At 35.5% G+C, this 25,354-nt stretch overlaps 1 protein-coding gene across 3 annotated transcripts in view; it reads right to left on the bottom strand.

The window, feature by feature from the left end:
* Positions 1–21,904, bottom strand: part of LOC113502870 (transient receptor potential cation channel trpm) — a 221,897-nt gene extending 199,993 nt beyond the window's left edge. For 2 of the 3 annotated variants that reach the window (XM_026884607.1, XM_026884616.1), the window contains exons 1-2: positions 21,518–21,904; positions 4,464–4,535 (exon numbers count right to left, since the gene is read on the bottom strand). In XM_026884607.1, coding sequence (XP_026740408.1) covers positions 4,464–4,535; positions 21,518–21,607 — 162 coding nt within the window. In that variant the 5' untranslated portion in view covers positions 21,608–21,904. The remainder of the gene's footprint in view (positions 1–4,463; positions 4,536–21,517) is intronic. The other variant, XM_026884624.1, reaches the window with a different exon arrangement.
* Between the last annotated feature and the right edge of the window lie 3,450 nt (positions 21,905–25,354).

The raw sequence follows: 25,354 nt of genomic DNA, 5'->3' as shown, positions 1-25,354 counted from the left end.
GTTATTAATTGCAAAATTATTGCATATTTACAGCTGCATACATGTTATAGAGCTTGGCCTTTGCTGTCAGGTTATCTTAAAGTAAGTCAATAAACAGTTATAAGTAACCAATAGTATAACAGAATTTTGAATGCACGGATAGCCGAGTGGTATAGGATCCACTCCGCACGGCGTGCCATGGGTTCAATTCTTGCGTAGGGTCGTAGGGCCCATTAGTGTCTGGGTGTTTTTGTAATCGTGTACTTAAATGTTTATGAAACTCCCGCGACACAAGGATTATATTTCTTGTTGAGGGTTATTATAAAAAAATCAAAACAATATTATTTTGAAGAATTTAGGTCCAAGTATGTTCTATGGGCTCAGTCGTTGAAGATTAGAACAAAAGAAATTAAGAATGTGACATTTTCAAAGACAGGTATTTGTCCCTTCCTTGGTCATTTTCAGACATCACTGACCAATTAGTAACTACATTGCGGCTTCGTTCGCGAGTAGCAAATATCCATCCATACTTACAAACTTTCGCGTTAAAATATTGTTGAAAAAGCTTAAAGACTACTGACAATTATTTAAAATTTTAAAAATAAGCAGTACATTCCCAAACTAGAAAAGGTAGTAGGTACTAGATAAGATTTTGCTAAAAAACCTTTTGATTAATTAAATTTCACTTGACCGTAATTTACATGATCAACAAATTCTCCTCGTCTTTGTCCTTTCTCCCATCTATGTATTTATATGCACCTTATCTCATGTTTGTTCAACGTTCACTCAATATAAGATGGGTCCTGAGTAAACACTGGCTGTCCCGGATGACCGATTGTCGTGTGGATGTGATGCTCAAACAAATTTACTAGTAACAGGTGTTTAGTATCACAACCTATTTAGTTTATCTATAAAATTTACTCTATAGAGAGACTAGCTGTTGTTCGTCGCTTCGCAAATATTATGTTGATCCTAGGTGTCAGCTACGTCCATACCTAATTTTATCCACATCAGTGCGAAACAAGCTTAGTAGTAAATTAAACGCTGATTTTGACGTAAAGACCGTTTACCGATATACTCCAACACCTTTCACAGTAGTGATAGCCTAGTGGAATGATTGTTAGGCTGACATAGATTTTAATCTTGAACCAATGTCATTTAAAATTCATGTGTTCATTACGCTAAGATTTAGGAACGATTACTAAATGCTAAAAACGTTGTGAGGGAACAACTGAGAGGTTGTGATTATGACAACACCCTAAATTGCCCACCCTTCACCGCTTCCTAATTGCTTTCCGTTTACAATACGTAACACAATCAATTTGTAAATTTGATGAAACCCAACCCTCAAAACATCTCAGGCTCAACTGGCTCAACTGCTTCTAGGCCTCTGACGTGGTCAAACCCACGGCAGTTTAAAATGGTTATGACTAGGTGTCCTATCGCAAGAAGAAGCTGATGCCTCCACATGTGAGCACGTTGTAAGTACATAATGAAATATCTTACCGTTTTAGCCTCCAAGCGACTATCGCCTTACAACTGAAGGTTCGCAGTTCAAAGACACGTGTAGTTAGAGATTAAAGTCGTTGGATATCGGAGACTTGCCATGCCACGTGGACTTAGGGCTTGACTGCATATATACTTTAAGAGTAAGTAAATATGGAACAAAATATTGAGTCCTTTATTCTTAGATGCTGATACAGGTCCCAAATTTGGTCATGGCTTTTAACTTGACCCGTAAGTTAGCTTAGCAAGTAAACAGTCAAGGGTACCTAACAATTGTATATGAAAGATTGCAACACATTGCCATATACCGACACAAAAACGCGGATGACTTAGCACGGCGGTTCAGGTTTAGTCAGTAAAAGTCTGACACTACCAATTTCCTACCTCGAGGGAGTGGGTGTCCATGAGGATTACCCCGCCTATCAAAAAATAGGGGTACCTAACACTACGCAGACAACTGGCACCAAAAATATTTCTGCCGATGAGTCTTTTTACAAATTGTGAAATGATTTATTGTTATTGTACCGCGACAGACGACATTGGGTACTAAGTGTCAATTGAATTTATTCCACGGAATTTTATCACTAGCATGTTAACTTTGGAGGTGGCAATCAACAGTAGACTGTGATTTCATTATTAATTCACACATAGAAACAGGAGTGTGACCTACTTAGCGTTACATAATGTTAAAATTTATAAGGCTTAAGTTTATTGAAAAGTAAATATATCGATGCTTATGTAGTAAATAAAGAGTGATTCTGACTGCATTGAGCGGCATTGAGGGTTTCTTCCACAGGTTAGGTGGGTAATGAAATCGGTTTAATGACAAATAAACTGTGAGTAACCGTTCTCAAACTTAATTGTTTTATTTTAGATTCTTGGTACAGATCAATCACAAATCTACAAAACATTTCTGAAGCCGATTATCAAGGTTGTTTCTTTTTAACTTATATTAAGGAATTAAGTTTAATTATGTAATGAAATAAAAACATTTTCATAGTCAATGCCGTTAGTGCTAATGAGAAACTTATTAACACCAGAATTAGATTTTTTTCAAGAAAACTTACTTGTAAATATCACGTTATAACCTTTGAAAGAAGCAGAACAGCAGATGAAATTGCAAGACTAAACTAGTGTTCCTATATGGACGTAAACAGTGTGAACTTGTAAATACCTCAAATATTACCTAACATTAATAATCAGTTTTATCATCTATCTTGGAATCTGGCCATTTTTTGCTCCGTAGCCAACTGGTGATTCCTCATACAGCGTGGGTTTTTACAGAGATCAATATCGCGTGAATGTCATACACCGGCAATTATTCGCTGTTCACATATGTTTGTTTTCCCTCTGCAATTATATCTGAAAATAGTTCGTAGTGATGTAAACAGTTCTATTATTACGGGATGTCTGTGTTACGTATAGGTAATGTTGGTGAGTGTTGAATTGCGACGGATAGCCACGCGCCGTCCAAATCACGGAAGACTTTGCACGGCGGTTCACGTAAATCTGATACTACCCATTTTCGACGAAGAGGTGCATGTTCATAAGGATTCGCCGGCCTTACTAAAAAAATAATTCTCTTACGTTATCTGTCTTTAACAACTTGTTGTAATGGAAACTATTCCCTTCAGTTAAGGATTTCAATTGGATCGCAATACGAGGTCCAGTAGCATTTCCGAATGTTTAGACAAAAGATGTAAGCAGCATTTTAGCCGCAAAGTGAGCGATACCTCCATAAAATAAACTATTACAATTTTCCAAAATTGTGTCCAAAATTTACAATTTACCTAGCTGTAACAGCGATTTTGGATAGGAATAGATTTGCAGCATCTTTGGTTATTTTCGCCAGTCAGCAAAATGCAAGCGGATTTTGCTGACTGGTACAAGAGCGCTGAAGGTACACATGCACACTTATAAAATCCATTTTCTGTCTGTATTTTGTCATTTTGGCAAGAAGTTGCCGCAATTCAAGTCTTTGTTAAGGAACATTAGGGAATGGTCTGGCGTGGATGAATAGCTTAGAAAAGCTAATTCCCAGACTTCCATAACTTATTAGAGAGGTACCCCTCGAAGAAGCAGGTCTTGTCATCTCAAAACCTCGTCTTAAAGTAAGTTAAAGTCAGTTCAGCTGTGTCCAGTGAGAGATCACCGTAATTGTGCATCATGTTTTGGCTGAACATGGGGCATCAGCCAATGGATCTGCCTATATCCGGCATCCAGTGGTGTGTAGTTATAAGCTGATATCTCTCTCGATTACGTTAGAAATGTTTTCAATAATTTAATGAAAACAACATGGAAAGTAATGAGTTCCTTTTCCAGGAAAGATTTGTATGAGAAAAGTTAGTATTTACGCTTCTCGTAAAATGTTATTAAAACAGAATATTTGATTGTAAATTTAATTTAAAAATAATAAACAAGGTTGTTAAAATAAAGGTTTTTCTGAAGGTGAAATTAACGAACTTCGGAACAAATTCAACATTCTTAAAAATAAGAACTCAAAACTCAAAAGAAAAAAAACAAAACAAATAAAAAAGTACCAAAAAATTCAGCAAACTTCTTTATTATTATTTTTTCTGTACACACATGCAAAATTACATTATGGGTGTCAAAATTGGGTCCACAGATGGCAGCGGCTAAATTCTGAGTTTCGAGAGCCTATTATCTCTCAAAGCAGAACTGTTTAAGTTGTGGAAGCAAGACGGCACATAATAGATCATCCTCTCTCTTCCGCAACTGTAAAGCGATTTTTATCATGCAAAAATGGACCCAATACGGAGGCGAAGAATTCTGGTCTCAAGAGTGATATATCATCGCCAGCAATGTATCTCAACTCACTCGATTCCTTTAACCTAACTTAAAAGAGCGTTTAAACTTTGCTTGCCTTAAGGAACATATCAACCCTCATTTTAAGATGATTATCACCGCAACTCGTCAATACACTACAAACTAGTAAGACCATGCTCAAGCATACTGACTTTCTTATCGTATACGGGAACTGATAGTGACAGCATCGCCAGGCCAACTTTCTTCAGACCACTAGGTACGCCCTGTAGGAAAGAGATCTGTTAATAAGATTCTATTTATTTTATAGAGTCTATTTATGTTTTCGAACACACTTCTGTAACATCTGTTATAAGGAATCTTTGTTTCCCAGTAACAAGCATTCGAACCACAATTTAAAACAGATTTATAATTAATTGTAAATAATGTTACTATAATAAATTTAAAGTTTGCATGCCTAATTTTTAAGGTAGATAGTATAAGGGTCTGAAAAACTGTAATCATCAATGTTGTTAAACCTACTGTCTATGCCAATAAAAACCTATTCTATTCTATTCTTTTGTATTCTATTCTATTCTAAGCACATGCTCAAATACACTCTGACTCAGGACAAGCATTTGTGAATGATGGATCATACAAACGCTTGTCCTATGCGAAGTGAAACGTGTCGTTGTGGTTCCTTTTAGATATTCTAATGGCCATGATGTAAGAGTACTCTTCGCCTACAATTTTTTTGACTGAGTATGAAAAAATAAACTCCTGTATTAAGTACTTCATAATTAGTCAAAAAGTATAATACCTTACCGAAGAACTTCCAAACTTTAATTCGCTTAATAATTTCAACTTCTTCAGCAACTTGAAAAAAAAAAACCTTTTGCAAGTTGTTTTTCTTAATGGAAATAAAATAAGCTAAGTAGACAGTGTAGACACCTAAATTCATGTAGTAATTGTGCATATATCAAAACGATTTCAGAAGTAGCTAAAAGGACCAAAAACAACTACCATAAGATGAAAATATATCTTTCGTCATTCCAGTGGAAAGTCACAAGGAAATCATCATCAATCACCTTCCACATTATCTACATCAGCTGATCGATCGTTAATCACCTGTTTAACTCATTAACATAACGTATAGCTAGCATTAGTTAAACAAACGGACACGCACGCTTTATTACCATCCAATATATTATAGATGAGATTAACTCATGTGTTAAGTAATATGGAAATTGTTTGTTCGTCTTTATTTTATAACTTTTGTCTTTCGAGTATGTCGGGTATCACTGTTAAGTACTGTCTTAATCCAAGTTATCGGCTACCTCTACTATAAGTTTTCAAATTTGGTTCAGCCGTTTGAGATTGAATTAGCATCAAACATACGCACATGATTCTGTTTATAAAATTAATGTGTTTTTGATTACTTTTATCTCATAATTTAGTAAGTAGTTTAATGATATTATTCATGGTGAGGGTTCTCAAAGATCTGGGCAAAAGGTTTGTTAACAACCTTTCAGTCTCAAAAATTGCGACATCAATAAAAAATACTACTTAAACAGGCAGAGTCGCAAGGCAGAGCTATACAAATATATCGTTATCTATAAATCTATCGACCACCCGGGCCAATGTTTACTGGCTCGCATCCGCGCTATGTAAACACAGAGATAGCGGCGCGTGCGCACCGCACCTGTGCCGCACGGCCGACATGACACGTTTTAATCTGATTGCAAGACTAGTTCACAATGCAAACATGTTTAAAATTTTCCAAGAAACTATTGAAGTTAATATCTGCTGAAACTTTATAAATTAATATAGTGACAATTTAATGGCACTCGTTAGATCATCAATTATCGTTTTTTATTTAGACTACAGAACATTACAAAATAACAGCAAGTTAAACATTAAAAATATATTTTTACTCAATTTTATTTCATGTTGATCTGAAATATAATTGATTAACAGAGTAGTATTCCCATTCGCTACTGTGTGGCATCGCGATTTTTTTCAGAGAATAAAAAAAAAGTTTTTTAGTCTATGGCAACTCACAACTAAACGTCACTTTCTTTTTTCGCGACTTAACGGCATCGTGGTGATTTTGTTAATTACACTTTAATTACGTTATTTAAATAGTTTTTGGCATATTTCAAGTCGAAAAAGTATTGCCAAGTGATACAAAAGCCTTGAAAATACTGGCCAAGATGTTTAAAAGTGATCTTCGAGACTATAAAGGCGCTGCGGAGTTAATGCAGGATGCGTGTACGCAGCCCTTGCCCTAGGTTCATCGCCGTGGGATGGAACCCCAAATTACGGAATATAAACGATGGAACACTGACCCATAACCTCAAAGAGGGGGGCCAACAGGTGAGGTTTTCTCTGATTTTAGGTTCAGCGAACAAGGACGCAAATATGATGTGAGATGATGCGAAATACTAAAAACATGCATGAACCGAGCGGGTCCGAGAGACTTTAGCTCGAAGATCGGGCTCTTCGCGAGACGTCGTAGCTCTGATAAACCCTACTGCAAAGTTCGGGACGCGAGCCCGCAACTTTGATAGTACACAAAACAACATGCATTACGTATAACCGAGCTAGTACGCGATGCTCCACGCTCGATGTTAAATTGTGGGCGCCCCCAAATTACGGAATATAAACGATGGAACACTGACCCATAACCTCAAAGAGGGGGGCCAACAGGTGAGGTTTTCTCTGATTTTAGGTTCAGTGAACAAGGACACAAATATGATGTGAGATGATGCGAAGTACTAAAGACATGCATGAACCGAGCGGGTACGAGAGACTCTAGCTCGAAGATCGGGCTCTTCGCGAGACGTCGTAGCTCTGATAAACCCTACTGCAAAGTTCGGGACGCGAGCCCGCAATTTTGACAGTACACAAACAACATGCATTACTACAAAGTTCGGGACGCGAGCCCGCAACTTTGATGTTACACAAAGAACATGCATTACTACAAAGTTCGGGACGCGAGCCCGCAACTTTGATAGAACAACATGCATTAAGTATAACCGAGCTTGTACGCGAGACAGCTCGAAGATCAAAACTTCGTACGAGATACGACAGTTTTGATGAAGAACATACTATGTTCACTGGTTCTCACAGTCCACAACAAGAACCAATGGTGACACTCTTCGAGGTGGATTCGAGGCTCAAGATAGAAACAAGACCAATGCACCTATCAAGAATGTATAACAAAAGTTATAACCGAATACCACCTCTAAACCTAAGCAAGGACTGTGGAAAACATAAGTGGTCCGGCATCAAACCAAAGTGCTAGCACAGCAAGGGGGACCCAAGAGTGGTATGATACAACTGTGACACCCTCGCTGAACAGGACACAGGAGGGTGGTGAGGTCACAGGACAAGGGTGGCCCTGAGAGGGTACACCATGCCATGCATCCAGCAGGCAATTGTCAACCAGGTATATGTAATATATCTAACTGTCTTTCATGTTGTGAACATACCACCACTAATGTACCTTAAAATACTTGAACATAACATTGTTTACATAAACAATATACATATAAATGAAATCAACAATATGTGTCAGACCATCAATAACTCATGAGTTAGGGGCTGTACAAATATGCACTCACAGTAAAAATTTCTATCTATATACATATATGTCTAAAGATTTAATATTCTTAAGACCACCAAACTCAACGGACAGATCAGATTTGTTCTTAACTGAAAACCAAAAATATATATAGAAAAATATTATAGTTTTCAAATTGTGGATATGGGAACCTTGGACCATCAATATCACATGTCTTGCACAGTCTTAAGATAAAACTGATTCCTTAGGTTCAATAACACCTAAACTCAGAAAAATTAATCCGCTTTGAGTTTAAAAATGTCATATAAATTTACTGCAATTCCATGTAGTCCATGTACAGCACCCACAGTCCTTACAGACTAGAAATTTAACAAACTGTTGTCTGAATGACCACCCATTGGTTAGAATCAGTATAAATGTCTGGCTGACAGAGGGGCTACACTCACATTTATCTAAATGATTTTCCCTCATTGTTAACTATGATTAAAGTATATTAGTGCAATAAATACTTTAGGTTTACTATGAATAGAGACTAGTTAACATCAGAAATACAGCAAGAATGCAACTCCTATAGAGATACTAAATATCAATGATATTAAACATTGCCCAATCAGCAAATTGGCAAGGTTGTTGGGAACCTTCTGTGAACCTGCCCAAGAGGTTATGTTCAAACACACACAAAAAATAATAGAACAAGTTAAGTACTTAGCCTTGTTGCATAACAATAGCAATCTTGATGCTGTCAACTGACCTAAGATGGGGCCCCATTACATAATCCGAAACTATAAGAACATTATAGAAAATGTATACTAGAACTAGTTTCTAAAGCTTTTCTAATAGAATGGTGACACATTGTAATGGCGAAAACAATTGTAATGTGGTGCCTTGTTTAGAATGATGACTTGCATTTAATACATCAATTAGAACATAATATTAACTGGATTAAAACACATTGCAAGATTATACAGCCAGAGTAACATGGCTGCAAATACATAAGTAAGATAAATAGTGCTCAGTTCCACATGTAAGTCAACGAAAAAACCATACTTGTTTCGTTATCAATAGATTTTGGGCCCCACAAGTTTATCTATAGCAATAAAAACAATGTGACACACACATCTCTAAGAAGTGAGGCACCCAATAACATTAATGCTACTAAACACTAAATGTATATGCATCAATACTTAGTGGACATGAATATGTTTTTTAAGCATTCCCAACATTTGTTTACCTTACTAAATGTTTCAGAATATTAATAATGACAAAGCAAAAAGTCACTAAGTTCTTATTCACCCAACTTTGGGATTTTTAACCGACAACACACACTGAGCAGACTAGGTGCCCTGACAAAAAGCATCTCTTAGGGGAAGCAGTTAGAAGCCAACGTTAGATAGCTCATTAACCATCATGTTACCATCTGTGTCAACAAAGCAGTAACCGGGATCCTATTTTGATCTTCACCCTTATTAATTAGGAAACACTAATAGAAAGTTTAGAGAATGGAGCTAGCTTCAAAACCCTAAATTTCCACAAATCAGCATTGACTCTAAAGATGGGAGAGGAATTAGGTATGGATAACAAAGGATTTCTGAGAGGCTTACTCAGATTGAGATTTGCCTGTATTACAGAAAGCCAGAACCCATATTTTGTATTGAACCAGCTAACTCATCTGCTAGCTGCCTCAAAACACAATATTATAAACATATTGCTTATCGGTTAAGAAAGTATAGATGGTTATTAAATAGAACTTGCAACAACTGGTTGCAAGCAACATGATGACAAAATAGGCTAGAACATAATTATATGGCACAGGAATAACTCTGTTGACAATAGACACAAACATACATATATTATGTTAATGAAACATACAATACACCTGTATCTGAAGACACAGAATTATTTAGTTATTTATTTGAACCAAGACACAAACATCTTCTAACTCCTAGCTTGGATAGCTGCTCAATGGGTACTAGCCGCCCTCTCATACATTAAACTAAATAACATAGCCCATGTCACACCCTGACAATTAATAAGATGAGAATTGTGATAACCAACCTTACTCTCAGTAAAAAAGGAAAGGAACCATAATGTACTTTTTACTTTTAAGATCATAAATTATGGCTAACTTCTAAGATTTAAAGATCCTTGTAGCCTTAACCAATACCTGAAATAAGTTAACTTTACCATATTAAAAGTTTTACCCTTGGCCTTCAAAACAGTTAATCAGGTATCAAATTTATACCTGCTGACAGCTGTATCCCACACTCCAGCAGTACATCTGCAAGAGCAGCAGGAATGCTCTTGAGTTTAATCAGGGAAAAAGGTGGTTTGGTTGTAGGTTCTACTACCTTTGCAAGGCCTTATAGCTCATGTCTTAGGAACCGACAACTGCAGTGACAAAAATTTTAATTTAATTTTAATCATAATTGAGTGACTTACAAACTGCAACTGACAGTAAATGGAATATCTCATTATCATCTTGTTATTTCTTATTAATAGCTTATAAATAAGAAATACTTGCAGTACCCTAAATACTCTTATTATTACTGCGCTAAAAAAAGAGCAAAAATTAGTAACTAATTATCTAATTTTATGGCAAAATTAAAACAATATGAAGAAAATCTGTATTACTAGAAAAAATCATAATTACATTGTAAATAATTATCAAATTGTTTGACACAATTAACACAATGTGTAGAAAATTTGTTACTATAAATTTATTGTTACATTGTTAATAATGAATAATTAATTATCAAACTGTACACAATATCACTATGTATTGGAAATGTGTCTTACTCAAAATCCATAGTTACATTGTTAAAAGCTAATGGTTAAGTATCAAATTGCACAAGGTGCAGGAAATTTGTATGACTTAAAAAAAGTCATAGTTACATTGATGTCAAAAAGAGCACAAATTGGTAATTAATAGTCAATCATGAAATTGGTGGACACAGTCTCCACAATATGTGGAACAATTGATAAAGAAAGATATATTTATTTGCATAAACATGTGTAACATAACATAAAATTTGTTCATTGTTCCACTTAAAAACTCATATTACATTAATCTCAGTAATAGAACAAAGATAAAGAAGTATTTATTTGCCTAAAACATGTTTTAAACATTTTTTGATGTGGTGAAAATATAAGGACAATATATGCATCAACATGTTCTGCCCTTTTGGCTTACAAATTTGGCATTTAGAAAAAATTGTTAATTACTACAGACTAATTTTATAAAAAATGAAAATTAATAGTTGATCAATAATCAATGTGTATGACAGAATGTATGTACTAAACATTTTTTGATGTGGTGAAAATATAAGGACAACATATGCATCAACATGTTCTGCCCTTTTGGCTTACAAATTTGGCATTTAGAAAAATTTGTTAATTACTACAGACTAATTTTATAAAAAATGGAAATTAATAGTTGATCAATAATCAATGTGTATGACAGAATATATGGATAAAAACAAATATAGATACTTATATTAGGATAATATGCCACTATAAATAGATATCTTAATAATTATAAAGCCTTAACCGTTATTCATCATATCCAGGCTTATAAGATGTACCCATTATGCCTCAATCTCTGAACAACTACTCTGTTAATCAATTATATTTCAGATCAACATGAAATAAAATTGAGGATTGGATTAACTTACCTAAGTGACATCCAATCGTAATTTTATGAAGGTTGATCTGAAATATAATCACCCACCCCAACCCCAGCATCAATAGCTGAACCCTGGCATAATGGGACCCACAAAATCATGGTTAGCTGTAAATCAGTGACGTTTAGTTGTGAGTTGCCATAGACTAAAAAACTTTTTTTTTATTCTCTGAAAAAATTCGCGATGCCACACAGTAGCGAATGGGAATACTACTCTGTTAATCAATTATATTTCAGATCAACCTTCATAAAATTACGATTGGATGTCACTTAGGTAAGTTAATCCAATCCTCAATTATATACCCTTCCGGGAGGAACGAACACATTTTTCAGATTACCGTAAAAAGTAAAAAGTTTGTCTCCTTTAATTTGCTTTCCGATATATTTGTAGTCCATAGGTACTTGTGTCATGTAAAATACAAAACAAGCAACAAACCCAATCTAAGCAGGAAGAACAAGAATAAAGAATAATTAAAAAATAAAAATCCAAATACCTTTAGAAGCGGATGCTTCCCGCTTTAAAGACTTAAAAGGAAAAACAATTGTTCTTCAAACAGTCTTAAGTGAATAATAATCCCGCGTTTGCGGAAATGCTTTTGAAGCTGCATCTATCGATTTATGATTAGTGCCTGGACTATGAGCTCTTTTATCTAGCAGGACTGTCTCGTGGAAAAGAGACAGCACTATATACAACGTAGAGCCATTTCTCGCATTCACAATAACAATAACTACTCTAAATCTTTCTCAATAGACAGTAGAGATAGCAATAATCTCAGTGGTTAAATGGAAACCGGACCGGCGACCGAAGACGTCTTGACTCCGTTCGTCCGTTCTGTGTATCATTTTCTTTTAACCATTGTCAAATGTATTTATTATTCTTTAATTATTTATTTAAAACATTCATGTTTATCAGATATTTTTATTCTCATGGTATGGTATTATTTGTGCATGTGACTTGTTGCTGTAAATGTTCGTGAAACCCCCGCGACACAAGGAATAAAATCATTACACCCAGATTTTTTTTAATACTAAGATATTATGCTACGTATATAAGTTTCTATTAAGTACATTGTCCCAAAACATATAGCCATATGTTTTCATTAGACTGGAGGTGTGGTCGAAGGCTCGCATGAATAATTAATTAATGTTATAGACTTAATTAGACGCGACCAGACTTCTACTTGATATAATATATTGTGATACATATACTCACACATATTTCGCGTAAGTCATCTTTTATGTGTACAATATTATAAAGGGGAAAAAAATAGTTTATGATCTATTGGGATTTACCGTCTAATATCAAAGTTTATTTCTTTGTGACTAAAATAAACTAATCGATTAAGAACCCAATACCGAAATTGCTTGAATTAGTCGTTTTGAATTTTATTATCATTATTGTTAAACTCCATGTTAGGCAGGTACATAATAGTTTTTAGTTACCGAGCAGGATTTTATGTTGGATTGTACTTGAATAATAATAATATGGTAAAAGTATTTCTTATCACTACAAAAAACTATGCACAATCTATTTAGAATATGCTTTTAAAGTTGTTAACGCAGTATTATTTATATTTCTGCTTAATTATTGTGACTAGAAAAAGTGACCTGTACTCACAATCGGTAAAAAATCACGAAAAGCATGAGGTAATTATCAAACTGAAGCAGGTCTCAGCGTGATGGTCCATATAGTTCACACTAGTCCAAAAACGTGGGGTTTGTGGTGATTTTATACGTATTTAATCTTTGGAAGTCACCTTTCATATTTTTAGGCAAATTAATTAAGAAGGTTAAGCACAATAAAACGAGTAATGATGAATTCATTAACAGTTGCTAACAACATCTGTTATCAAATCACCCTGGCCTCAATAGCCAATTTATAATAAGATCGAAGCTATATTTAGACAGCTCTAATAAATAAACTCTTCTTAATATTGTTATAACTTCAATAAAAGGATGAGCAGTAACAGTGCCAGTTCAAAAACCCTTAACTTAACTAAAAAACTCAAAATTTCTGATTTTAACTCAGCAAATGCATGAACGATCCTATTTATTTATGAACACACAGTGATGCACACTTATTTATATTTTTATATAGACTTTTGTAATATAGATCATTAACAAACTTACTTTAAATGTCATTGTTTACATCAAAATACTTTTAAAAGCATGTTAGCAAAAACACTTTCTCAACTTTCTTTGCTATTACGATTGATCAGGCGTTCGTTCAATCTTTCACTTTCTACGCCGTTTCGACTTCGCGTGTTCATAAATTAACTCTAAAACCGCTGACGTTCGGCTGTCACCGTTTTACATATCTAAAGCACATTTTCTCAATACATAGATTAGTGAGAAAACTGTTACCCGTGTACTTTGATTTACTGAAAGTGATATTAGTGATTGAATAAAAGCACGGCGGTAGTAGAATTTGAGCTTTGATTGCTATCAAATTGATAATTCATGTAACGTAGGTATACCTACGAAGCAAAATTTGATAGAATTAAAACTCTAAGTATTTTTGGTAAATTACCGGTATTAAAAGGCCGTCGAACAAAACCCGAAAAGGGGAATTATCCGCAGAAATTTAGTATCTCAGAAACATTTATTTGAAACTAAACGAAAAACTGTCCATCATGACTTTCTCTTTCGGTAACAAGAAAATTACTTACCTATTCAAAGTAATTTTGAACAAACAAAAAAACATCTGAGCTACCTACGTGCGTGTTCAACCGATTACGTTACCAAACGTCATTAGCCTAATTCGTGTAAATATAAAACAAAGTATTATATTACCTACACCTGGGCGCACGTCTTACAGTACCTAGTACTAGTACTTGTGCAAACGGGACAGCACTATACGCCCCGGATCGAGCTATCTCGCTTCAACAACCGCAAGAGTCTTGATGACAGAGGTGGTAGGTTGTATAGTTTCAATTTCTCGTTCATATTACGCGATCTAAACAATATAGGATAGGTATTGAATCTAGCTCTAGGCTCGTGGGAAAGTGACTGTTATGTTTTCCTTTGTCTTTGTTCAGGTAAATAAGTTTCGGCTTTGGTGCCATTGTATTGTTTTAAATGGTAGCTAAAATACAGTTTGGTATTCCTATTGTAAATTGTATTTAAGTGTTTTAAATAAACGTTACTTATACAGTAAGTAATGATCTGCTGTATTCAATCACGATAAATTCAAATGATTTATTATAGTATACCTCATAAAAAGGAGTAAATAAAAGAAAATAGTTAAGTTATTATGTCATACAAACCGACATACTGAGTGTATAGTTTTTTGCCTTTTGCCTACGGAGCCCTCAATCTCAAGGAATTACTAATACTAATCTGCTAGCAATATTCAGGTGATTTGATAAAATTACGATTCCGCAACTCAGGAGTTTTAATCCTTGTGAATCGGCTTTCAAAAACATTCAAATCACATGCACAAAACCAGTTAGAATTAAGGCAAATACCCTTTCTGGTTTGCAACATGCAACGTGTCAAGTCAAGAGTTATAATGCCGCCATCCCCTTGGCCCCACCTCCAGTCGATAATACATAAAATTACAATATTTCGATTATTACCTGTCTTATTTAGAGACACTTTAGTTACACTGTCCCGCCAATAGACACAATAGTTAAACAATAGCAAAGTTCATATTTGACTAACGGGACAGAGAAATGGTTAAGTTTATTTTGAAATGTTATCATATCTATCTTGCTTCTGAAGTAAATAGAAAGACGTAATAACTAGGAAATAGCTTTATAGATTTAAACTGAATCATTATTTTGGTATATTGGTATACCCCTCACGATTTTTACCATAGACACTTTCAGTGTAAAATTAAAAATTGAAAACACATTCATAAACCATAGACGTCTATCCTCAGTTAAAAATATCTCTCCGTCTCGCGTGACGTGCAAACATTCACGGTCTGTTTATTTGTAAGTTCATTATGACAGTTTGTATGCAAAAAAGAAATCTATTCGCATATCTTAGGAAGTTAAGTAAGATCAGTATTCTTTACAAACAACTTATACTATATTCGGCCTTTATTTCTACAACTGCAGGAAAGCGTTGCGGTCGTGGAAGCGAGATGCAGCTATGTATTGTAGAGCGCTGTCCCGCTTACACAGGACTGCAGTAACAGTTTCGTTTGCTCACATTACTAACACTTTTTGTTTTACCTCCTTTGCCAATGTTTCTATGATTTTGAGATGTTACAGTAATTTGTGCGAAACCTGTACTTTGACCAGTCTAAACGTAAATCATACGTTCTGAATTGAGACCGGAAAAACTATTTTTGTCGTGTTATAAAAATATACTATTACCTACTTGTTTTTACAGTGAGATCTTACATAATTGTCGTTTAGTTAAAATTAGCTAGATGTCGGCTATGGCTGCAAAAAAATAACCCAAAGTGCGATAAAAGTAGTCTATGTGTTAATTCAAGGTGTCAGTCAATTCTACACCAAATTCCATTGAAATCCCCACTTACATACAAACACAGTGACATACTTTACGATCGACTTCAAAAAGAAGGCGGTTTTCAATTCGTCGGTATTTTTTAATGTTTTTTACTTAAGAACTTCGGCCTTAAATGGAACAGCTGTCATTTGGTCCCATACCTTTCATCAAAGCTTTTATTGTTAAAAAATATTGTGCTAAACGTTTAAACTATAAAAGTTTATGTGTAATTGAGGTCTGATTACCACACTTGCTCACTGAGGGTTGGCGATTAAATATTCCAAACTTGAAAAGAGAAATATAATAAATACTTTCGTTTTAGTTTGAAATAAAGAACCTTGAAAAGTACAAATCAATCGACAAAAAATATATTAAATAACATTATAATTCACAAATTTCAGACAACGCCATCTAGTCTCAAACTAAGCAAAGCCTGTATTATGAGAACTTGTCAATCGATAAACATATTTCTAAATACATACATAATAAAGACAAATTACGCAGACCCAGAAAAAAATGACGTGCTCATCACACAAACATTTGTCCTGGGTGGGACTCGAACCCACGACCTCCGGTTTAGCAGTCACGACCACTAACCACTAGACCAACATATCAGTCAAATGCATAGCAATACGTTTAAAGTTGTTTATAATAAGCGATGCAACTGTCTGTGGGGGGTCGGTATTAATAACAGTACAGTGTCGTTGGCGACCATTCAATGATTATAATCTATTGATAGCACTAAGTATAATCATTTAAACTTAATTATTGTTACTAGACATCCTTGTTATGATATATTATGGTACTAGTTTGCACGTGCCCATTTTGACGATAGTTTTGAGGTTATATGGGTATTGACAATCACAAAGAACGTGACTTTCAATTAGTGAAAGGATTTCCAAAATCGGTTTGGTACATCGTGAGGTTACCCCCTACAACGTCACAAACTTTACCTCTTTCAATTCGTTTTGATAATAATTCCTGGGTTATAATATTTTAAATATCGCCGTTATACAGAACTCTCTCAGAATCTTTTACGTCGGTCCTGCCAAAGTGGATGATATCAAACACGACCAAAAATTGCCAAGATACAACCAAATTCCATCAACTAATGCAAATGAAATGATAGATTCGCATGCCAATAAACAATTAAAGGAAAGTGCAAGAATCTGCAAAATACAATATTAACTCCATAATAAGTAGCTGAAGCTATTAATAAAACGGTTACTATCTAAACTTAATAAAACACCAGTAACAGCGATCGAAAGAGCTTCGCAACGCTTGCGAATTATGCAAAGGGATTCCTTGGTTTACTCTGTTAAAACTGATTCCGAACTGGCTAATATTTGAACTGCACACAATTTTAAACGAACCAGACTGATAAGGCTTCGATAAAGTGCATTTAGTAAATATTCGATTTGCAGTATTCCCACGCTACTTGTCTGGGTACTAGGGTAGGTCTTCCGGTCGTATACAAGAAGGACATTGAGTTAAAACTCCTTGAGTGTCATGATCTTTTTGTCCTTGTTAAGTGGGATGAAGATCTGAATGAATATCCTTGCGGTTTTTGGTAAAACGATTCCTATCCAAAGGAGTTTAATCCTTGAGGCGCGACAGTTTCACTAACATTCAAGTCACATGCACACTTTGGCAGCTGCAAGCTAAAGCATTTTGGGATCACACGGATGCTTGTTCTATCGCGTATCGAAGTAGTGACAAGTCGCGCATAGTGCGTTTGGATTGGTTACCTTGACCACTTGGCTAACCGTGCAGTTGCGGAGTTCTAAGAGAGTCATTCATTTCACTGGGCAAAACCAAGTGCTGGTGTTTTTCGTTGGTTATCATTGTAGGTCCTGGTTTACAGAAGATGCAATGATTTGAAATAATTAGAATATAGAGACCAAGATTTCATTTCATTTGCATTAGTTTTCTTCAAGCGCTTACGTTATGAAGTCGCTAAAAGTATCAAACTGACAGATGGTCATGTCACTTGTCGATAGAGAACGTTAATCCCGTATGTTTAAAGTGTTAATTATAACATTGCTTTACGACCGGTTTCTTATAATGACTTTGGCCACCAGTAATATCATTATGTCATATTTTGTGTGAAGAGCTTCTCGAAATTGTATCACTTATAGATACACTATTGAGATCGGTCCTAAGCCCTCTATCTTTTCATACCATACCATATTCTGGTCTCTATAGAACGTATAGATTACAATCTAGATAATCTATGGCGTTAGAGCTAAGCCTATGATGCACAAAGTTAATTACTTCGCAGTATAGAATGCTGTCTTCATTTGCATGTTATGTAGTATAACACTACAGTGGAAAAATATGTGCTATTAATATTGATAGTACAAGAACTGAGATGATTTATTTTATTGAATATGAACCTTTATACGCCTTTATATATACGCTAACTACGTACATACATATGTAATACAAACAAGGAAGTGGTATTTGAAACTCTTAACAGCGCTCCAAGCGACGGAATGGATTTTGGGCAAAAAATCTAATAGTCCTACTAATATTATAATCGTGAAGGTACAAACCTTCACGATTATAATATTAGTATGGATGGATGTTTTTTTTTTATTTTACACGCAAAAACCACTGAATGGATTTGGACGAATTGCGGTACACAGATAGTTTACAACCTGGATTCACACATAGGATAAGTTGGGTGGATGTTATTGCAATTTTATGTGACCGAGGTAATTTTCGAAATTTAGCAGTTGGAGCTGCTTGCAACAGCTAGATTTTCGAGTTGACAAATGTCTCCTAAAGGCAAAAAGTTGTGTACTCTTAAACTCCAAAAAGTTGATACTAATAAAGAAAAGTCACGCATACAAATCTTAAGGTGACCTAAGCTACCGAGAAACGAGATCTTTAATATGTAAATAGACTGCCGATCAAAACCTATACAAGTTCAACAGCTTAATTGTATATTTGAATGTATAATACACTGATTAGCATACATCCGTCGCCTAGCAACCGACAAGATAGATTAATCAGCTGATAGTAAATATAACTGTGGAGTTAAAGTACCGTAAGATATAACTTGGCGCTTCGGAAAATAGATGGAAGAATGTTAAAACGAGATCAAAGTATACAAGTTAGTTGTGTGAAACAGAGACAGTGATATTCTGTACGTCTTTTCTGACGTGCCAAGTTACATCTGCCGTCCTTTAGGACTGCCACAGCTTGAAAAGTGATAAAACTTTACACCCGCGTAAAGATGTCTCTCTTTCAAGGCGCTAACAGTCTTGATTTAGGGTCACTCGCCAATAACAACGTGTGATTATGAATTTAAAATACCCCCGACAATAACAAAGACGGACAGGTAGTAATTGATATTCTTACATGAAAACCTTTTTTTTCCATATCCCATTTTCTCAGCACCAATTCTATCATCCAACAAAACTAAGAACTTCTTGAGTCAAGTCCTCAATGTCCTTTAATTTGAGTCCCCACTCGGGTATATTTGAGAAAGATACTTCCCGAAGGATTCGGGATCATCTACTCTCTGCGAATGCGGTAGTTTACTAAAATTCTATAGCAGATGACGATGAAACAATCAGATTCTATAAAACCTTGGCAGTAGGACCACCTTATACATAAGACACTTCAAGAACAGTTCTTTTCCATAGTTTTACGATTAATATCAAACACGGAAACGTAACATTAAAACCATGCGATTACCTTCACAAGTGTCATTAGATCCAACTGCACATAAGTGCCTGTTTATCAAATTTTATATCAACATCGTAGGTAAGAACTAGAATAGGCCTTCTCAGTAAAGCAATAGTCAAAATAATGTGACTAGATATTGCTGCCTCTGTATGATGTCCATCGAAAGGTTGTCTATCAAAAATCGCTCTTAGCGGTAAGACTTCCCGTTGTGGCATCATGATACTATTTTACTGTGTCGAATCCGCTAATTATGCCGTGTTCAGTAAATAATATAAATAACTTCCAGCTGATAAAAGTTTCGGTGTGTTGTGAAGCTAGCCACCAACAACTTAAGTGACCATAACCCCTCAGCTTAAAGTGGTGCTGTCACAGAAGATGGGAACTTACCTTCTCTACAGTCACTCAAGCATGACTGAGGATTATGGTCATCGGTGTGCATGTAGATGCTTTGCACCTGCTAAACTAGTCTCCGCCGGCTACAAATCAAAAATGATCCCGCGGGAACATAAAATCGGAAAAAAACCTTATATCCTATGTGCTAATTCAAGTTAAAAACTAACCTACCTATTTTATCTAAAGGGTCTTTTATAATATTAGGAGGAAGTTGAATTGAACTAGCAAGTCAGATATTTCACTTCTTAGCAAGGAACGTCATTCCCATACAGTTGAAGTCTATGCGTTGTCCTTTTTAATGAGATGTAATATTGTCCAGACTACACAATATGGATCAATACCAAAAGATGTGTGTTTTGACAGAATAAAAGAAGAGTCAAATCAGACACTATCATCAGTTTTTAATTAAATAATAATCTTATAATTTTTGACCTACTGTTGAAATTCATAAGTGAAATGTACTGATCGCGTTTTATCTCATGGTCTACGATATTAACCAAAAAAATTAACCCCTAAATCTTTATCACAATCAATCAAAGATGATAACAAGTTTATTAATCCACAGAGCAAAAAGAACGATGTTATTATATCTACTTGTCTACCTATGGCAAACGAATGGAGCTATTTCAAATTAGTCGTATGCAGTTTTAAAAGAAACGTATTAAAAACAAATTGGAGAGGTCCCTGAAAGGAACATTATCATGCCATTTTTTTAAATTTTATTAACAAAGGTGATTTAAGATTAACTTTTTATTATTTGTTAATGCCTTTATACCTTTTAGAAGTATTTAGTAACAGGAACAATTAGCAGAACAACTTATCTATAATTTTATTACTCATTAAAGTAGGTACATAACTACGTGCTATCATTAACCACATTCGGGACACGAGTCGGTCAATGTTTATTACATTTTTATGTGAAACAAGGAAAAGTAGCAATAGGTAAGTGTTATGAAAATCATTTTGTAGTTAAATGTATGTATTATTGTTTTATGAAACATAAGATCAATGTTGCAAAACAGAGTTTAATTGATAACTGAGCAAAGGCGTTATTGTATAAAGAATTTTAAAAGATTAAACGAAAATTACACGAAATTACCTTGAGTAAGCCAAATACAAGTTATTCAGCGTTACTTGTAAGTTAATATTGACATTCAGTTAAAATGTATCGGCAAATGTCACAATACTGCACAAACGCAGCGGCGGAAACGTATATTATAGTGACGTAATAAAACACACTATAAACACGCCAGCGACTATAATATTGCTAACTAACACACACAAATTATGCTCATATGTCTAATACACACAACGCAAACCAATCACGTATTCAATAAACTGACAGTGCGATAAAGAAACTTCCTAATAACTAATGTTTTCTTCGATAATAACCTAAAAAAGTCAGCTTTCGATCCACAAGGTCGCATCACAGCAGGGTCTACAACACTACATACCATTTTAACTTCGCTAGTGCTCGACTTGGCGGTCGACATCGCCTTGATCATCCTGCTGGAGTTATCCAACAAACACTTTTGGATACTCATGACTCCTTTTTTATGCAACACAACACAGAAAAAATATTCACATCATTGGCACAACACTGCACGTCACTGTTGCACACAATAATACGTGATTAACAGGCCATCGCGACGTCAACACAATTCAATCACATCTTATTCTTAATTCACGAATCGCGCGTGTTAGGTTATATCCATTGATTTGACGTAAGAAAGTTTTTGATTTATAGGACGTGGAGCAGCCACGTGGTTGATCGCCCGTTGTCGGACCGCGACTGCGGCGGGAGCGGCGTGAACACAGCTGGCGCGCGGCGGCGGCGCAGCGCCCCCTAGCGCCCGCAGCCGCAGCCACAGCGCACCCAGCCGGCCAGCCACACCTATACAACACCGCACAAAGCATTGAACTTGAAACGCATAAACTGCACACTCGTGACGTCATTTAACTCACTTCAACAGTTCATGCAACACCCCAATGTCCCAAAGAATCCATAAAGCGTTACAATATTACAAACAGATCGCTCGGACCTGATAATTGGGTGAAGTGTTTTCAAACATTGAACATTGTGCCACTTAAGAGCATCGGTAATGACCCATTGTTACAGAACTTTAGTTCAAAGTACATCTCTGTTTCTTTGAGTTTCCGAACGAATAATTCGCTGCAGCCAGAGCGCTGCGTGCAGTTCCTGGAGGGAATAAATGTGGACATTAAAATGAACAACTTTTGCTGCAGTAGTGTATTCGCATAATTATTTTGTTCGCCGTCCTCGGCCCGAGATGTGTACGAAACAAACGAAACTTTAACAATTGAAGCCGCCGTGAATTTAGGAGTTTAATTTCATCGTGTTGACATTTCAGTATAACATCGGTAGCAATATTATGTTTTGTATTATCTCTAGCAAACGACAAATTTTAGTTACCGGTGCTGTTACTTACCTGAAACCTATTATATTGTTTCTGCGGTTCAAGACTAGTCGTTGAAGTATTCCGAGCCATGTCTTCTATGCGTCCATAGACCTCTAGCCTCTAACCAGCACTCTTTCTCCTCTCCTTAAGGTCTACTTGAGGTTTTCACTTCATCATTAGCCCATTTTCGTCTACTGCTGGATGTTCAGCGAGTCCAGTAGGGAGATCTATGTAGATCTCGCCACTTGGACGCCATCGAGATCTATCTTCGGCTCCCATAAGCATATCTCAAACAAAGTGTAAACTTCCTTAAAGGATCCGAAGATAAGGTAGGGATAACTAACATTCCACACCGACTAAGAAATTAGATAGATAGATAGATAGATAGATAGATAGATAGATAGATAAATAGATAGATAAATAGACAAATTGATGAATTATGTCCAGCAAATTTTGAATTTCCCTTACCTGATTGAAATTAAAATCAAGACACTTTGTACTAAGTCGAAAATTTCAATATGAGGACGTCTCCATCGACAAAATTTTGAGCTAAGCACAAGACAATTTTCCAAACAAAGGACGGTGGTCAAATTGCTCAAATAGTGAGGAATAACATACAAACAAACATACAGGTGAAGCTAATAAAAAGCGTGTTAAAATAACAAGGCTTATGATTTACACGATAAGCTTCAAGTAAACGAATAGTTTTCATTTTCATCCAATTCCCATTTAATCATTGGCAATTGTAAATAGCAGAATTGGGGCACTGATCTATTGTCTATTTTGTGCTTACACTGACATAATGTACCTATTAACTAAATACCTTCTTAAGTATAAAACTTGAATCTCAAACGAGCTGCACTTTGTAACGCGAGGCGATACGAGAGACATCGCAACTATAAATAGATGCACTCAGTTATAATTAAACATGCTAATCTGCAGCTAACATCATATCACACAAAACTTGAAGATTTTCTCGTTTCTTGGACTCTAAAGACATTCTTTACAGATTTTTTTAATATCATGTGTTACATCATTTGAACGCTCTGGCATAAAAGAAGCTAAAAACTAGAAATTTATTGGATAATAGGAATTATACAGACTGAAATAATATGGCTATCGAAGAAAGAGGAAAGAATCTACGGCTTACGGCCTCCTCATTGCGGGTGTGGCGAGAAAAAGAGAGGCCGCTTTTCTATTCTTTGTGTCGTCTCGTCTCTCATGTACAACTGCAAAAATATTTCTTTTATACACTTGAATTGACCTGGATTAACAAATCCTTCTACTGTTAAAATGAAACAAAATATTCCTAGAAAAGCATCAAAGTTTCCTGTTTATATGACCGTTTCAGTCCCTGTACTATGAGCTCTAAAGCAATCCAGTTGTCGTTGTGCAAGCGGGATACTGCTCTACATTACAGTAACTCTATCTCGTTTTAACAATAACAGAGATGCTACTACAAGGGCTTGTAGTAACGGTACTTCTCAACTTTCTCTGGCCCGTATTTTGCAAGTTTAAAAGGTTTCAAACTTTAATCATTTGCGTAAAAATACTGAAGATGGCTGTTCCACTGGAGTCTACTAACGCTGAGTGATACTTTAGAAGTTGGACGCTCATATTGTTCGTAAGGGTTCTTGCTCTACAGTTTTTTCCAAAAACTTTGCCAAAGGAAATCTTGTCAAGCAAGTACACTTAAATATTTTACGTTGGAGGGAAAAAGCACATCCAGGAGTATTCTAAATTTACAAAAAGATGAAGTCATGTTCAAAGTTTCCGATGAAAGATTTCAAACCTTTTTTTTTGTGAAGCTAGTGACTTCAACCCACAATGTCGGACTTCTAAAGTAAAAACTCATCGCGTCTTTTCTGCTGCTTAATCCAGAGCTACGGGAAGCTCTGCACGATTCTGGCTGGAAAGATTGAAATAGTAATTTTAAAGCACAAATAGGGAAGCTGAAAAAGCACTTTTCGAATGATAAAAACTCTCTAGCTAAGAAGAAGCGTCGCAACAAACTCCGCAACTCACACGTTCACGTTATCTTAGTGTCGCAGTGGCTTAGTAAGACCTAATTAAAATCACACATTAGTGCTTACTTTGTCTGGACTGGAACCTAATCCTTTGAGCTGACTGAGAAACCTTAACTTTTTTTCTTTAAAAAAAAAACGACTAACCCAATAAGGAATTTAATGCTTGTGTCGCGGGGGGGTTTACAAACATACAAATCACATGCACAAAGACACCCAGACTCGGAACAAGCTCACACAGTGAGTTTTTTTTGGTGACCTCAACCACTCGGCTATCCGTGCAGTCAACTTTTAAAATAACAAATTGTATATTTATCTATATCTATACTAATATATAAAGCTGAAGAGTTTGTTTGTTTGTTTGTTTGTTTGAACGCGCTAATCTCAGGAACTACTGGTCCAAATTGAAAAATTATTTTTGTGTTGAATAGACCATTCATCGAGGAAGGTTTTAGGCTATAAACCATCTCACGCTGCGACTAATAGGAGCGAAGATACAATGGAAAATGTGAAAAAAGCAGGGCAGGCATTAATCATAATTTATATCTTCTACCCACGGGGACGAAGTCGCGGGCAGTCTTAATAATTCACTAAAAACTCTGTTTTTACAAATTTAATGTATGACAAGGTTAGCTATAGTAACGTAGTCGTGTTTCAGCCGGTATTCGTTTCGACATTAATCTTATTTGCATCAACAAGCGGACGTACTGATAACACGGACTTATCTCGGGGTACTCAAGGTAGATACATAATTACTCATTGTAGTCAGTTTAAAGTTCTTGTCCAAAATTCTTTTAAGACTTTATTTAAAAAAACGCTGCAGTAAGAAATTCAATCCTTGTGCCAC

The sequence above is a fragment of the Trichoplusia ni genome, chromosome 2 (assembly GCF_003590095.1).
Source record: "Trichoplusia ni isolate ovarian cell line Hi5 chromosome 2, tn1, whole genome shotgun sequence".
Classification (NCBI taxonomy): domain Eukaryota; kingdom Metazoa; phylum Arthropoda; class Insecta; order Lepidoptera; family Noctuidae; genus Trichoplusia; species Trichoplusia ni.
Note: the sequence above shows the minus strand (reverse complement) of the source record. Positions and strands in the feature narration are given on the sequence as shown.